The sequence below is a fragment of the Maniola hyperantus genome, chromosome 26, assembly GCF_902806685.2.
Source record: "Maniola hyperantus chromosome 26, iAphHyp1.2, whole genome shotgun sequence".
NCBI classification, from domain to species: domain Eukaryota; kingdom Metazoa; phylum Arthropoda; class Insecta; order Lepidoptera; family Nymphalidae; genus Maniola; species Maniola hyperantus.
In genome coordinates, this window is record NC_048561.1 from 5,463,124 (window position 1) to 5,479,896 (window position 16,773).

Consider the following 16,773-nt stretch of genomic DNA (forward strand, 5'->3'; position numbering starts at 1 on the left):
TAAAAAGATTGGTCAGCTTCATAGCAACTTTTTAATCGTTCGAGTAATTCTCTTCTGTGTTTTGAACATGTTCGTGTGTTACCACGTGCCTTTTTAGTTTGGATTTGCTTAAAAAATACCACGAGCAATGTGGACATTCATATCTCTTCTCTATAGGTTTGTGGGTGAAACGTATATGTGCTGCACGCTTGCAGCTAGTTTCGAATAGCTTTCCACAAGCGGAACATTCGTAGTGTCTTTTCTGTTGATCATGTCCTTCTACCAAGTGTTTTGCTCTCGCGTAATAAGTCGTAAAGACTTCAGGACATCTTGGACATGTGTATCGGACACCTTTCTTGTGAACTCTCAGTCTATGACACATCCTAGCTGCCCTAGTCTCTAGAACTTCATCACAATCACCGCAAGGAAAGGTACCAACTTCGTGCGACTGAACATGTGTTCTAAAACGCGATTTAGATACAAAAGCTTTGCCACAGGCATCACAAATATAGTTTTGGTAATGACTGTTTATATGTTCATTGATTTTAGCAAAGCTTGTGAAATACAGCGGACATTGTTGACAATTAAATCTATCTGCTTCAAGTTTGAAAGGAAGAACGCCATCATTAAAATCAGTATGAAACGGTTTCTCGTGGTCAGATATCAAATGAGTTTTCAAAGTATCAATGCTTTCGATTGCATGGTTACACAATCTACATTGTAAGTTCGTAACATCTACTTTAACCATGTTATTTTCTGTTAGTTTTGAGAAAATTCTATTTGTTGGGGCATCTTTTAAATGGAGGGAAAGTACATGATCACGTAAGAGTAAGGGCTCCACAAATTTCAAATCGCAATATGAGCAGTAAAATGCGCTTTGGAACCAACGGAAGGCCCATGCAGTGGAACTTTCGAGAATGGTCATCGCGTTTTTGCGCATCATCGTTTTAGCTATGCGTTTCTCGGATTCTTCGGGTAGTTCGTTGTTGGCTCGCCGTCTGCGACGCATCTGTCTGGCGCACACATTCTCCTTCAACTTCCTAACACGTTTAACTTCTAGCACTACATCTCCCGAATCCGCATTTGCGGAACCTAAAAACAAAACATTGCTTTTGTTATTCGATTGCCAGACCAAATACCCAAAATCCCAAGCCATGCACTTATATAATTTTGATAAGTTACCTATATATAAAAAAATCTTTTAAAATCTTGATATATTTATTTAATAGTTAATACAAATATATGACAACTAATTGTACATAGAAACGCTCTATATTTTCTCCAAACCAGAAATCATGAAATCACTTATATCTGGATGGTTAGTTCGAAAATGTTCCATCAACAATGCCTTCTGGTTAAACATAACCCCGCACCATTTACAATTCAGATCCTCATGGGTTTTCAAATGCTTTCTCAACGCTCTATTTCTTGGGAAAGTCTTCCCGCAAAGCGTACAACAAAAATTTCTCTCCCCCGTATGTTTGACAATATGTCTTTTTAGTTCGTAGCCAGTTTTGAAAAACCATTTGCAAAAGGGACAGGCGAAGTTCCTTTGTTGAGGAAAGTGGATAGATTTGACGTGTGTAGCGCGTTTTCCACTGGTTTTGAAAGATAACTCGCAATGAGTACACTTATAAGCTACTTCCTTTTCTCTATGTGCTTCGTTTAGATGATTCATTCTTTCATAATAGCCTCCGAATCTCATGTCACATTGTGGACATTCATATCGAGGACCTTTGGCATGCGCGTGGCTTTTATGGTAATCCCTTGCTGCTCGCATTGTAAAAATTCTTTTGCATTTATCGCATGGAAACGTCCCTGTAATATGTACTTCTGAATGCTTCCTCAGCCGAGGAGCTGTCATATAGCCTTTACCGCACGTCGCGCAAATGTAATGTTGGTAGTGTAAATTCATATGTTCGTAAAGTTTTAGGAAGTTATTAAACGTCTCAAGGCATATAACGCATCTCCAGGATTCTTTGTCCAAAAAGAAGGGTAGGATGCCATCTGGTTGGGAGGTGTCGAAGTCATAACCATGTTCGATAGCATGGTGACGCATTTCATTCACTTCCCTAAATGGCAAAGCGCAAATTCTACATGACGCTTCGGTGATATCGACATTGATTAGGGTCATTTCCTTGAATTTGCTGTAAATGTCCTTTATGTTGTGCTGTGTCGCACACAGCCTTACGTGGGCCCTCAGTTCTGTGCAATCGGTAAAGTGGTCCTCGCAGTACGCGCATTTGAACCTGTTCCTTTTCCATCTAAAGGGACACAGAGACCAACATTCAAGCAAGGCACTAGCGTTCTTCTTGGTTAAAAACCTCGCTTCGGCCCTGGCGCTTCTCTGATATCGACGTTTTTCAATTTTTAACGTTCCCCCTAAATTTGAATTTTCTGTTGTCTCAATTATTAAAGAGTTCTCGATTTCTGTTTGTGCGCGTTCTCCTAAAAACAGAAAACTATTGTCAATTCTTCCACATTGTCGTTAATAACTTATTTATTCAACTTATCTTTCCCTTATATTATCAATCATTGGGTTTCGAACACTCTTCTTAATCAACGTATATTACGTGTACCATGCTTAGGATATTTGTGAATTATATATACTTTTCGTACCTATTGTCAATTAATAGATCGGACCAAAGACGGGTCTTAGCAAAATGTCTCTATTTTTAATTAAGGTTTGTCAAAATGAAACCCGTACATAATTTAAATACGTATATTCAATAATATAATAACTACATGCTGTAGACGTTTACTTAAACATAATTAAATTGTATGGAATTTACCTTAAACTAAAAGCGCTGATACATCATTTGTGTTTTTAATTTATATAAGTATCTACATACTAGATATTTACAATTTTATAGTGATTAGATTAGTTTGTATAGGAGTTTTATTTAAGTTTTACAAGTTTTCCTGTTTAAAGAACTTAGGATTCGATTTATTTAATTGTTATCTTGCGGACCTTAACTGGTTTAGCAGAATTTATAAGTTTCTAGGTATCTAACCGATAAAGATTTTGAGATCATAACATAACACTATTTGAAAATTTAAAATAAAACTAACCTAAGGCTTAAATTGAACTTTAAGGCCGAGATCTATACAGCGCACTTTGACTTTGCTCAAACTAAGGCTCAGATTTATAGAGCGCATTTTTACTTTGCTCACGACTTAAGACACTGTTGAAATGAGTTAGCGTTATATCGCTGACAAAAATCTGTCTCGTTTTAACTGAAACTTAAGTCTGAGGAAAGTCAAAGTGCGTTCTGTAGATTAGCCTTAGAGTTATGATCTCTGATATAAATCTGTCTCGTTTTAACTCTAAGTAAAGTCTGAGCAAAGTCAAAGTAGGTACTATATAGACTGTCCAAGTCTGAGCAAAATCAAAAAACCTCCATAGGTCTTCATCTTAAGACTATAAGAAAGCATATTCGTGCATAATTCGTGAATGAAATATACAACTAGCCGCATAAGTAAATTAAAAAGTCATATCTCATCATAATAAAATAGGTCCTACAATCCTCCCAAAGAATACTGCATGTTTCTATCATGTTATGAGGTATGACGCTCCTTACAGATTGGAAAAGAGCCGAAGCGCAGCATATACAGGGTGTAAGCACAACGCTGGCAAAAACGAATACAGGTGAGAGTATCTACTGATGATTACTGATATGGTATCACGAAAAAAACCCGAAAAAATATATGAAAAAGTCCTATATTCTGTAATAGTTCACGATTATTGCAAATCAATCATCTGACTGACGCTTGAGGTCAACGAACGTTCCTTAAGTAGGTCACTCGGAGTCAATGCCGCGTCGTAGGTGGGGCTTCGACCCGAGTTATGCACGCTATACATTGCGGGTTTGAAAAATACTAAATCACTAATACTACAAAATTAGACAAATGGTTATTGGTATTGGATTGTGTTTAGGTTGTATAACAATAACGCTAAGTTTTTGCTAGCGTTCTGGTTACACCCTATATCAGGGATGGCGAACCAATGGCACGCGTGCCATTGCTGGCACGCGACGAAATAATTTCGGCACGTCACTGATTACGAGTTTAAAGAAAAAAGTATAAATTATGATTATGATGTAGCATAATACCTATGAATCTTTGAAAAGCAAACGCGCGCGAGCGTTCGGGTCCGGTGCGCGGGGTGGAGGCGGGGCGTAGTTGCTATGCTAGCGCGGGGAATGCGGCGGTGGCGCGGGGCGCGGGAACGCAGCGCGGGGGCTTGACTTGAGTAAATAATAACAAACGAGGCGCAGTGCCCGCGCAAATTGTTTGTTTACGCAAAAAATAGTTGAATTTCATTGTGAAAGTGAACTTTAAAGTTTATTTAAGTTATTATTTGCTGTAATTTAATATGGCTAGTTCAGCAAAGAAACTAAAAGTGCAAAATAGCAAGGATACTAGAGAATTTCAGACTTGGTGGACTGATAAATTCGGCGTGTTTAATAAAGGTGACAAAGCAGTGTGTGTTTTATGTTCTGGCACCATGGTATGTAGAACATCTTCCGTTAAACGGCATTTTGAAACAAATCACAAATCCATTTGTCAAAAAAGCGAAGCAGAGCAAAAGGAATTAATTGCGAGTGCTTTGAAAGACAGAAACAAACAGTCAACATCAATAAATAAATTTGTTGGCAAAAATTGTCATACAAGTGCGGCAAGTTACACGGCTGCAAATGTCATTGCTCGGCATAGTAAACCCTTTCAAGAAGGCGAGTTTTTAAAGGAAGCCTGGTTAGCATGCGCGCCTTCTCTTTTTGCTGATTTCGAGAATAAAAATAAGATAATTCAGCGCATCAAAGATACTCCTTTGTCCAGAAACACAATAAAGGAAAGAATCTTAAAATTGGCTGAAAATGTTACAGAGCAACAAAAGCTTGACATTCACTCTGCTTCATTTATATCGCTATGCCTCGACGAAAGCACTGACGTCACAAAATCTGCACGTTTAGCTGTTTTTGCTCGATACTGCGTAGGAAACGTCATTAAGGAGGAATTAATTGCGATAAAATCGTTACCAACAACTACAAAGGGCGCAGATATTTGTACGGCAGTTAAAAATTCGATAGTTGAAAAAGAAATTGATATAAAAAAAGTTGTTTCTGTAACAACTGATGGTGCTCCGAGTATGGTGGGTAAAAAAATTGGTTTCATAAGTTTATTTCAAACTGAAGTAGGACATTCGATTCTTGAATTCCACTGCATCATTCACCAACAAGCCTTATGCGCTAAGAGCGGTTTAACATCTCTTGATAATGTTATGGCAGTAGTTACGAAAATAGTCAACCTCATCTCTGCTCAGGCTTTAAACAAGCGAAAGTTCGACGCTTTGTTGGATGAAGTCAACTCCGTGTATAATGGCTTACTCATGTATAATAATGTTCGGTGGCTGAGTCGTGGGTCTGTACTTGAAAGATTTGTTGAATGCTTGGAAGAAATCAGACTGTTTCTGCAAAATGAGGGAAAAATTGAACAATACCCACAGCTTTTGGACGTCATGTGGCTTTCAAAATTGATGTTTTTTACAGACATATGCCAACACTTAAATACGTTAAATGTGAAGCTTCAAGGCACAAACAAAACAATAATCGTCATGATCGATCTCATTCGCGCCTTTGAGGCTAAACTGCAAGTTTTCAGAAACGATATTATCGCAAAAAACTACAAGTATTTTCCATACTTGAAAAAATATATCAATGAATCTGATATACATGAGACAACAAATGCAGAAAATATTACTGAGGAATTTATCTCTGTGATTGATTCTTCAATTAAGGAATTTTCAACAAGATTTTCTCAGTTCAAAGAATTATCAGAAACGGTCAAGTTTATTATGTACCCAGATGTAACGACCTTTCATACACTGAACTTCTCCCAGTTCGATTGGTTGGAAATTGAAGATTTTGAAATGCAGCTGATTGATTTCCAATCTAGTTCAATTTGGATACAAAAATTCATAGACATGAGAAAAGAATTAGAGTTAATTGAAACAGAAAGATTGACCAGTAATATAAGTAAAGATGGCAATAATAAAATTTTAGAAACCTGGAATGCGTTGCCAGAAACATTTAATTGTTTAAAGAAGCTGGCTCACGCTATTCTAACTGTATTTTCATCAACATATGCCTGCGAGTCATTGTTTTCAGAGATGAATAACATCAAAGACTCTGTTAGAAATAGACTGACTGATGAATCAAGTTCAGCATGCATTCTGCTAAAAGTAACATCGTACAACCCTAATATAAGTCAATTATCGTCCAATCTGCAACAACAGAAGTCGCACTAATTTTTAATTGCTCTTGTAATTGTATTTTTGGTAAATATAGAGCTTTGAGTTGATATTGTTTTTTTACATTATTTTTCCACTGATCACAAAGTCAAGAATATTTGATGGCACGGCTGCGACGTCATTAAATATTATTCCAGAAAATTGGCACGTATACGCATAAAGGTTCGCCATCCCTGCCCTATATTTTGGGTTCTGTACCCGAAGGGTGCCAACGGGGCCCTATTACTAAGCCTCCGCCGTCTGTCCGTCCGTCTTTCAGCGGGCAGTATCTCGTGAACCATAACAGGTAGAAAGTTGAAAATTTCAAAGAATGTATATTTCTATTGCCGCTATAACAAATAATACGAAACATTTACAATACAATTTTTTACATATAACATCGCTGCTAAGTAACTTATGAACTTATTACATCAAACATGGAAATGCTTTTTCGCGACATGCTTGTCAAGAGACAGTTTAGTAGCAAACCCCCTGGCGCAGTGCTCACACGAGAACCCAAACTCCGTATCCTTTTTAGTGCGATGTACTTTCACGTTATGATGGTACTTCTGGGATCGAGACTTGAACATCATATGGCATGTAGTACACTCATACATCTCTGCCCCCGGCCTTAAATTATGCATCTCCATTAAATGACGCCTCCTCAACTCCCAAGTCGCAAACCTAGGCAATGGTTTCTCCTTACAGTACGTACACATATATGGCAGAGATGTGTGCTGTGTTTTCATATGTATATTCCTCTCTTCCAAAGTCAGAAAAGTTGCCTTACATCTCCGGCAGTTGTACTTATTATCGTGAGGGATTTTCACGTGAGCTTTCAAAGCTGCTTCAGTTATAAAACCTTCTCCACAAGTATCGCAAACGTATTTCTGAAAATGCTCAACTGTATGCTTCTTCAATGATAGGAAATCGGAGAACTGAGTTTTACATATAGCACAATGCCAATCGGACCCATCGTTTAGTTTGAAAGGAAGCACGCCGGCGAGTTCTACATCATTATCGATTGGTTGTTTGTGGTAATCCTTCAAATGGCACAGTAAATCTTCCAAAGAGTTTATATGGATGAAACAAAGTTTACATTTCAAATCTGTGATGTCCACTTTGAGGAATTCTCGCCGAAGTTTTCTGCTAAAGGCTAATTTGATGTCGTAGTTCAAGTGACGGCAGGCCATGTGAGCGCGGAGGCCGTTCGGGTCGTTGGATTGGACGCGACAGAGGACACAGTTGAAGTTCTGGCCCCAAGTTCTAAACGGCCAAGCTGTGGAACATTGCAGGATCATTTCCGTATTACGCCTTTGCCTTAAAGCCATGCCATATCTTGGTTTATAACCTGAACTGTAACACTTGAATTTACGCTCATGCTGTTTCAAGCCATGTTCGGATAAGAAAGTCGCGGAGCAGTTATCACAAGTAAATAACGTCGCATGACTCCTCAAATGTCCGTTAATCTCTGAGAACCCTTGGAACCTCTTTTTGCAGTACAAGCACAACCATTCCCCAGCCTCGTTCTGTCGATACGGCAACACGCCAAACGGCACTTCAAAGTTAACCGCTTTATTATGCTCGCGTAGCAAATGTGTCATAAAGGTCTCCACACTGTCCACATCATGCATACATAAGTTGCATTTGAAGTAGCTTATATCAATTTTCAAGTCATCCACTACTTTATAGAAAGCGCTGTTATAATCGACTTTCGCATGCTTAGTTTTCACGTGTTCCCTCAAAGTTTCGATAGTTTCAAACTCAATATAGCAATAGGAGCAGAGGATTCTATTGAAGCGCGTCTTAAACGGTATCGCGGTGGAATATCTAAGAACGAGAACAGCGTTCTGTCGTAGGGGGTTCTGCATAACGGATCTTTCGAATAACCTCATTTTTTGTTTTCTTTCTTTATCTTTGAGTCCGTCACTATCCGTTCTGGGCCCTAAAAAAAGAAAGAACCATATGATTATTGTTATTCGAAAGCATCCGTTTAATAAGCGGTTCTTTTATTTCTAATCTAATACGCACACCCTCAAATACAAGCACTATAGCAGAAGAGCATTTACATTTTGGATCATAAAACGCATCAGACATCGAAATGTTTTTTGGCAATATGTTTATCCAAGAATAATTGTGTAGTGAAAGCCTTCGGGCAGCTGTGGCAGGGGTAATTTAGTTCCGTGTCCTTTTTTATCCTATGAGTCCTCGCCATGTGGTTATATTTCCCTGAGCGAGTTTTGAAAGACTTCTGACATGTAGTGCATTCGTATTTGTCAGCACCGGTTTTATAATTGTGCACTTCTATTAGATGCTTCTTCCTCAACTCCCAGTTGGCAAATCGCGGCCTGTCTTTGCAGTATACACACATGTATGGTGTGGACGTGTGTTGAGTTTTAACATGTATATTACGCTCTTCAAGCGTCGAGAAAGTCGCAACACATCGGCTACAATTGTACTTATTTTCGTGAGGTATCTTAGTGTGGGCGATCATAGCAGATTCTGTTATGAACCCTTCGCCGCAAGTATCACAAACGTAATTCTGGAAATGCTCTGAAGTGTGCTTCTTCAGTGAAATGAAATCTTTGAACTCGTTCGGGCACATAGTGCATTTCCATATCGATCCATCGTTCAATCTAAAAGGAAGAACACCTAACTGGGCGTCAGAATTAATAGGCTGCTGGTGATCGTTCTTCAAATGAAATGTTAAGTTTTCGAAGTTCTCAATAGGCATAAAGCATAATTTGCATTGAAGATCTGTTATATCTATTTTGAGAAACTCTTTACCCAACTTTTTATAGAACGCGGCTTGCACGTCGTAATTTTCGTGTCTGGTTAGCATATGGGTTCGCAACGTGCTGGGGTCACTAGACTGAACCCTACAGAAAACGCAGTTGAAATTACTCTTCCACGTCCTGAAGGGACAAGCTGTTGAGCACTGGAGAATGATTTCAGCGTTGGAACGCGGCCTCATCACTCTCCCATTACGGGGTTTGTACGCCGTTCTAAAGCATTTTACCTGTCGCCGATGATCTCGCAACGCGTGCTCCGAAATAAACATCGTACCGCATTTTTCGCAACTAAAGTTCATGAAATGAGTGGTTATATGACGCTTGAACTGTATAAATTCTAGATAATTCTTCTGACAGTACACGCACACCCAATGGTCGATAGCGTTCTGCTTGTAAGGGAGGACGCCGAATCGCGCGTTGAACCTGACAGGCTTATTATGGTCTCGAGACAAGTGACCCATTAAAGTATCGACATCTTGTATATCTTGGTGGCATATGTTACATTTCAAATCAGTTATGTCCACTTTGATTAAATTATCCTTCGTCCTATAAAAAACATTTTTGAAATCCGTATTGACATGGTCTGTTTTCATGTGGTATCGCAGACTGGACAACGCGTTGTATTCATCGTGGCAGAAGGCGCACAGTATCTGACTAAATCGCGTCTTAAAGGGATAGGCAGTGGAATGTCTGAGAATTAGCTCCGCGTTACGCCGCTGTGGCGTCTGATACACGAGAATAATTTTCTTTCTCTCACTTTCATTCTCCCTACGCCCGCGAATTTCCAATTTGGACCCTAAAAACAAAAAAGAAATTGGTCAATTTCACAACCAATGTGCACCAGTCTACGAGTAAAAACAACCATTCCGGGTATTCAATTTACGAGTACAAACAATCACGAATTCCATATCAGCGTTTATTTCGAACAGCGCAAATCAACAAACAAAAAAATATATAGAGCTACTTTATAATGTTATTTCTGGGTGATGGGACTTCATGTGGCCAGTGAGGCTGACTTTTTGAGCGAACTGCTTTTTACAAATGACACAGGCAAATCGTTTATTATCGCTATGGATCCACATGTGTTGAAGCAAATTCTTTTTCCTCGAAAACGTTTTTGAGCACTCATCGCAACGAAAGGGTTTCTCTCCGGTATGACAGAATCTGTGTTCTTCCATTTGTTTCTTCGTGCTGAACTTGATATGGCAACATGGGCACTTGTAGCTGTTACCACTGTGTACCAAAGAGAAGTGGTTGTAGAATGGTTTCCGAGAGTTAAAAGTCTGATCGCAGTCGGGACATTCGTACACTTTCTTCGCCCGGCCGTGCACCTTCATAAGATGCTCCTGTTTCTTTTCCCAGGATATAAATCGGTCCCCGCATGTAACGCAACAGAAAGGCCAGCAGGGTTTTGACATTTTAATATGCTCCCTCTTCATTTCCAACGTCGGGTAATGACTCCAGCACTTCCTACACACGTGACTTCCTGAATGATTGCATCGAGTGTGGTGTTTCAACGCCTCATTCGTTAAGTACATGCGTCCACAGACGTCGCAAGTGTATCTCCGATAGTGAGACGTTGTGTGTCTGCAGAGCTGTACGAGCGACGCGAATTTTTTATCGCAAAGGGCACAGATCCATTTATCGGCACTCAAACGGTATGGATGCATGCCGATGTCGAAATCGGTGTTCATTTGCGAGAATCCATGGGAATCACGGATATGTGCCGCGATTTCATCCAGGCTATCGCACGGCGTGGAGCACAGTCTGCATTTGAGGTTAGTTAGATCAACTTTTATGTACTCTTTCCCGCTGGAACAGTGTGCGAATGCGGTGGAGACTGTGAACGATTCGTGGCATTCGTCCATGTGGGCCCGGTAATCGTTCGGATTGGTGTACTCTTCATGACAGTAGACGCATAGCATATTGTCTTTGCCGCGCACTCTGAAGGGGTACGCGGTAGAGTGTTCCAACACTAGTTCTGCGTTGCGTTTCGCCTTCTGTATGCTACTGGCCGGTTGCGTGACTAGAAAAGAAAGAAAATTCCCTTGTTGACTCAAGTCTCCTGGAACGCATGTGAGTTGGTATTATCGATTGTGAAAATTATTATTAGTGCCCAAAAGTAGTGATCGTATTACATAACATACTAATGCGGGTATTCATAAATAATCGAAAAGTGTAATGTAGCTTTTTAATATTTCGTCAATTTTAGTTACATTGCGAAAAGTTTCATCATTCATGATTTTGAGCCTAAATGAATATAGTCCAAAATATTATGCTTTTTTCATATAACATTATCAATTTTATAGTTATCGCTAGAAACACAGGTAGAACTGTGTTCTACTCGTATGCGTCTACACGCAATACCTATCTACATAATATCAACATTATAACAATAATATAGCATGGCTTCTAGTTCTTCTACTTTCTAAATAAACCGAAACAAAAATTCAATACACTTTCGCTGATAAAGCTAAATCCTATCTAGTAATAAAATAAACACCTACAAAAATTAATACTATGTTTATGTAAGTAAATATGTACAATCAAAGGTATCAGAGTCCAGCACAAAAAGTAGCGCACTGAGGTTATAATGCTGGAACACTTTTATAAGTTGTGCGTTCACTCATTATCTTCTACTACTTGGGCATTTCAGACTAAATGCTCAAGTGGTAAATGTGCCATGGCAAAAATCTATCTAAAGTAATTTATAGCAAAGCTTTTAAGTTGACTTTTATTTAATTCAATAATTTTGTATTTCGGGATGATGAGCCTTCATATGAGACTTGTAACTGACTCGTTGGTTGAACTGTTTATTGCACAGGTTGCACTCAAAACGCTTGTAATCGCTGTGTATCCACATATGTTGCGCCAAATTAGCCTTTCTGGGAAAGGACTTAGAGCACACCGTGCAATCGAAGAGCTTTATCCCTGTATGAACTACTGTGTGTTGTTCCAAGTGACGCTTGGTACTGAACTTCCTCCCACACCAGGAACAAACGAAATTAACGCCAGCGTGCATGGTCGCGAAATGGACTCTATACGAATTCCTGGAAGTGAAAACTTGGTTGCATTCCGGACATGAATGAGTCCTTGATGCTTGTCCGTGGACAGTTGTCAAATGTTTTTCTTTAGCTGACCATTTAATGAATCTCTGACCACATTGGATACACTGATACGGCCAACATCTGGGCGAATTCTCTGCATGCTCTCGCTTAGCCTCTAATGAGCTAAACGTCTTCTTGCAACGTCTGCAGATGCGTTCGTCAGGTATATGAGTGAATCGCATGTGCTGCTGGAGGGATCCATTGGTAGTGTAAGACTTCCCGCATTCCGCACAAGTAAAGTTCTGGTAATGCGTGGACATGTGCCGACTGAGTTGTCGCAGGCAGGGGAAATTCCGGTCGCAGATCCCGCACATCAGTTTCTCGCCCTCGAATTTGAACGGTTGGATACCCAAATGGAAATCAAAATTTATTTTTCGGTCATGGACATCGTTCAAATGTTTCGCAGCTTCCTCGAGCGTTTTGAAGCTTTCGCCACAAGTTCTGCAGCGGAGATCGGTGCAGTCTGTTTTGAGGTACCCCTCGTATGGACAGTGGGCGAATGCTGTCTCCACTTTGAAGGTTTGGTGCTCCAAGTTCATATGGTGCCGGAATTGCGCGGAGTCTGTGTACGACTCGCAGCAGTATACGCACATAAGTGACGTCTCTGGCAATCTGAAGGGGTAGGCGGTCGTATATGTCACCATGACAGCGGCATTGCGTCTGGCGAGGGATAACGGACGATTCTCGTCTAGAACAGACAGAAATGCCTTTGGTAAATTTTCTAGTTAACAACTCTTCAGCAATATGTCTATCTCTAGTCTCTATGTGCCAGTTTATTCTTAGCAGTCGAACTTTTGCGCAATTCTTGTACTAATTCTTGTTAATTTTTTTTAATATTCACGAAGAGTATATCTAAGTTAACCTTATAAAATGCAGCATCAACCTCAAAACATCCGTTGGATAACCCCCTTGGAAAATAGCTCGTCAATTAATGAATATAAATTAGTATGAAACTTCCAAGATTCAAACGATTCAGTGCTGATTTTATAATCGCCAAATAGTCTTTAACTGGAGGGATTAACTGTTATTATTTGACGTCATAACTATATGGCATAAGTCATAACTCATAAGGTCAAATAATAATATTAATCCTACACAAAAAATGGTGCTCATACCATCATTAATCATGAGGCAGAAAGAGTGTAAAAATAATGTCTTAATGTAGAACAGCTGTGATAGCATAGTGGTTAGGACGTCCTCCTTCTAATCGGAGGTCGGGGATTCGATCCCGGGCGCACCTCTAACTTTTCGGAGTTATGTGCGTTTTAAGTAATAAAATATCACTTGCCGGTGAAGGAAAACATCGTGAGGAAACCTGCACGCCTGAGAGTTCTCCATAATGTTCTCAATGGTGTGTGAAATCTACCAATCCAAACATAGCCAGCGCGGTAGACTATGTCTACTGAGAGGAGACCCGTGCTTGATTCTATGGTATGTGACAAAGCTTTTGAATGAACGTTTTTTCACGTTTTTTTCATTCAAGTTTCATATTTAGGGATGATGTGCCTTCATATGGGAGTCGTAACTAACGCGTTGGTTGAATTGCTTATTGCACAGTTTGCATTCGAAGCGCTTGTGTTCGCTGTGAATCCACATGTGTTGCGTCAAATTGGACTTTCTGGGGAAGGACTTAGAGCAGACAGTACAATCGAAGAGCTTAATCCCGGTATGAACAACTGTATGCTCGTCCAAATGACGCTTGGTACTGAACTTTCTTCCGCACCAGGAGCAAACAAAATTAACGCCAGCGTGCATAGTCGCGAAATGGATTCTATATGAATTCCTGGAAGTGAATACTTGGTCGCATTCCGGACACGAATGAGTCGCTGACGCCTGCCCGTGGACAGTTGTCAAATGCTTCTCTCTAGCGGACCGTTGTATAAACCTCTGGCCACATTGGATGCATGAAAACCGCCAACATTTAGGAGAATTCTCCATATGTTCTCGCTTAGCTTCTAATGAGCTAAACGTCTTCTTGCAATGTCTGCAGATACGTTCATCGGGTATATGAGTGAACCGCATGTGGTGCTGGAGGGATCCATTAGTAGTGTACGACTTCCCGCACTCCGCACAAGTAAAGTTCTGGTAATGAGTGGTCATGTGGCGGCTGAGCGGTCGGAGGCCAGAAAAGTTCCTGTCGCAGATCCCACACAACACTTTCACGCCCTCGAATTGGTACGGTTGGATTCCCAAATGGTAATCGAAATTTATTTTCTGATCGTGGACATCGTTCAAATGTTTAGCGGCATCCTCAATCTTCTTGAAGCTTTCGCCACAAGTTCTGCAGCGGAGATCCGTGCAGTCTGTTTTGAGGTACCCCTCGTATGGACAGTGGGCGAAAGCTGCCTCCACTTTGAAGGTTGTGTGCTCTAAGTTCATATGATTTCGGAATTGGGCGGCGTCGGTGTACGAATCGCAGCAATACACGCACATAATGGACGTCTCTGGCAACCTGAAGGGGTAGGCGGTCGTGTATGTCACCATGACTGCGGCATTCCGTCTGGCGAGGGATAACGCACGGTTATCGTCTAGAACAGACAGAAATGCCTTTGGTCAATTTTTTGGTTAACAGCTCTTCAGCAGTACTAGTCTCTGTTATATGCCAGTTTATTCTTTAGCAGTTGGTTATAGGTTGAAAACTTGTGCGCAATCTTTGTAATATTAAATCTTCTTATTAAATTTTTTGGAATATTTCACCAGGCATAAATAACTAATTAAACCTTATAACATCCAGCATAATTCAAAACTCCCGTTGCAACCGCTTTGTAAAGCAGCCCGTCAATAAAGGAATTAATTAATTTGATGTAGCCCTAAAATTCTTATAATTTGATGCTACATTTTTCAATCGCCAAATAATCTTTCACTGAGGAATATTGAAGTTTTGACATAATATTTACTATACAAGAGAAGTCAAAAAGATCAAAACAAATTGCTTAGTTTAAGATTACTTGAACATTTAAAAGCGGCCTTTAATACTTCATCCACGGAATCAAGTTAATATAGCGCTCTCTCTACCTAATCCCATACAAAAAAAGACAGCGCTATATTAACTTCTCTCCTCTCTCTGTTACGTACCCATACAAATGATAGAGCCAACAACAAACAAATGAAAGGCCGGCAACGCATCGGCAGCTCCTCTGGTGCTGCAAATGTTCATAGGCGGTGGTAATCACTTAACCGCCTGCTCGCTTTTTGTATTAATAAAAACAGAGAGAGCGCTATATTAACTTGGATGGAGTGTGACTGAATAAGTGACTGACAGACGCTGCCATAATTGGTTTCTTTTTTTTGTTTGGTTTCACATATTTTGGGGGTAGTATTGAAAATCGGGCAATAGATTAAAATTGTTTATTTTCGTACTAATTAATAATAAAATTATTTTATCCTGTACAATCGTTCTCGTAATATAAACTATTCAACGAAAATAACTTCAGAACATAATAATATGTCAACTTAACATTTAAATCAATAATAATAACTAGCCCCTCTTGTTTTGTAGCATTCAAACACTTTATGTCTCAAGACAGACGCATTTATAATGTGGGTAATGAAAAGATACTATGGAAATCAAATTTGCATTTGTAAATTATTTCAGAGACCCATATTTAAATAGATTATAGGTAGTTTTACTTACGGGTAAAAATGCACCAATTCCGTAAAAACTAAACAACTACAATTGATTTATCATTGCAAAAAAAATACCAATTCCAATAAATTCAAAACTAAAACATAAAAAATATTCCATAAACCAAAATATACAGGCTGTAACCAGAACACTAGCAAAAACTTAGCGTTATTGTTATACTACCTAAACACAATCCAATCCCAATAACCATTTGCCTCATTTTGTAGTTTTAGTGATTTAGTATTTTTCAAAGCTGCAATGTATAGCGTGCAAAACTCGAGTTGATGCCCCACCCGGCATTGACTCCGAGAGGCCTACTTACATAACGTTTGTTGACCTCTAGCGTCAATCAGATGTTTTATTTGCAATAAATATATCGTGAACTTTTACAAAACATTATTATAAATATTTTAAAATATTGTTTCACTTTTTTTATTTGTGGTATCATATCAGTAATCATCAGTACAATCACCTGTCTTCGTTTTTGCCAGCTTTCTGGTTACACCCTATATAAGAGTAGATTAAAACAATTTAAGGAAACGCTCCTTTTCATACATAAATGTGGGTAAAACAAAAATATTGTAATATGAAACAATTTGTGCGATTCGACAGTGATTTCTATCATTTTAACATGTTATCAACAAAACTACATATATAATTTAAAGAAGGGTTCATGATTTTTAGGGTTCCGTACCTAGAAAGGAAAAAGGGACCCTTATAAGATCACTTCTTTGTCTGTCCGTCTGTCTGTCAAGAAACCTTAGAGTACTTCCCGTTGAATCATGAAATTAGCCAGGTAGGCAGGTCTTATAGCACACGTAAGGGAAACATCCGAAAACCGTGAATTTATTTACTATACAAGTGGGGTATCATATGAAAGGGCTACCTGTACATTCTAAAACAGTTTTTTATTTTTAATGCACAATAGTTTTTGAATTATCCTGCAAAATGTCGAAAAAATACGACTGTAGTACGGAACCC

At 39.3% G+C, this 16,773-nt stretch overlaps 2 protein-coding genes and 1 long non-coding RNA gene across 19 annotated transcripts in view; all 3 read right to left on the bottom strand.

Annotated features, from left to right (window-relative positions):
• On the bottom strand, positions 1 to 1,266 carry LOC117994470 (telomere zinc finger-associated protein-like). Its single transcript, XM_069507791.1, has 2 exons — positions 1,162 to 1,266; positions 1 to 1,071 (listed from the first exon to the last, which is right to left on the bottom strand). Exon 2 carries the CDS (start codon positions 986 to 988, stop codon positions 32 to 34), a length of 957 nt encoding a protein of 318 aa, XP_069363892.1. The 5' UTR covers positions 989 to 1,071; positions 1,162 to 1,266; the 3' UTR covers positions 1 to 31.
• LOC117994121 (zinc finger protein 260-like) overlaps positions 1 to 16,773 on the bottom strand; it is a 63,677-nt gene that overhangs the window by 29,070 nt on the left and 17,834 nt on the right. The window contains exon 5 of one of the 17 annotated variants that reach the window (XM_034982385.2): positions 1,108 to 2,427. The exons of 11 other annotated variants lie outside the window; for them this stretch is intronic. In XM_034982385.2, the coding sequence (XP_034838276.1) occupies positions 1,250 to 2,427 (1,178 nt within the window). In that variant the 3' untranslated portion in view covers positions 1,108 to 1,249. 5 more of the 17 variants (XM_034982384.2, XM_069507677.1, XM_034982389.2 and 2 more) reach the window with 5 other exon arrangements.
• LOC138404261 (uncharacterized) lies at positions 15,502 to 16,670 on the bottom strand. Its single transcript, XR_011238266.1, has 2 exons — positions 16,365 to 16,670; positions 15,502 to 16,334 (listed from the first exon to the last, which is right to left on the bottom strand). It is a non-coding gene; the product is annotated as an uncharacterized lncRNA (long non-coding RNA).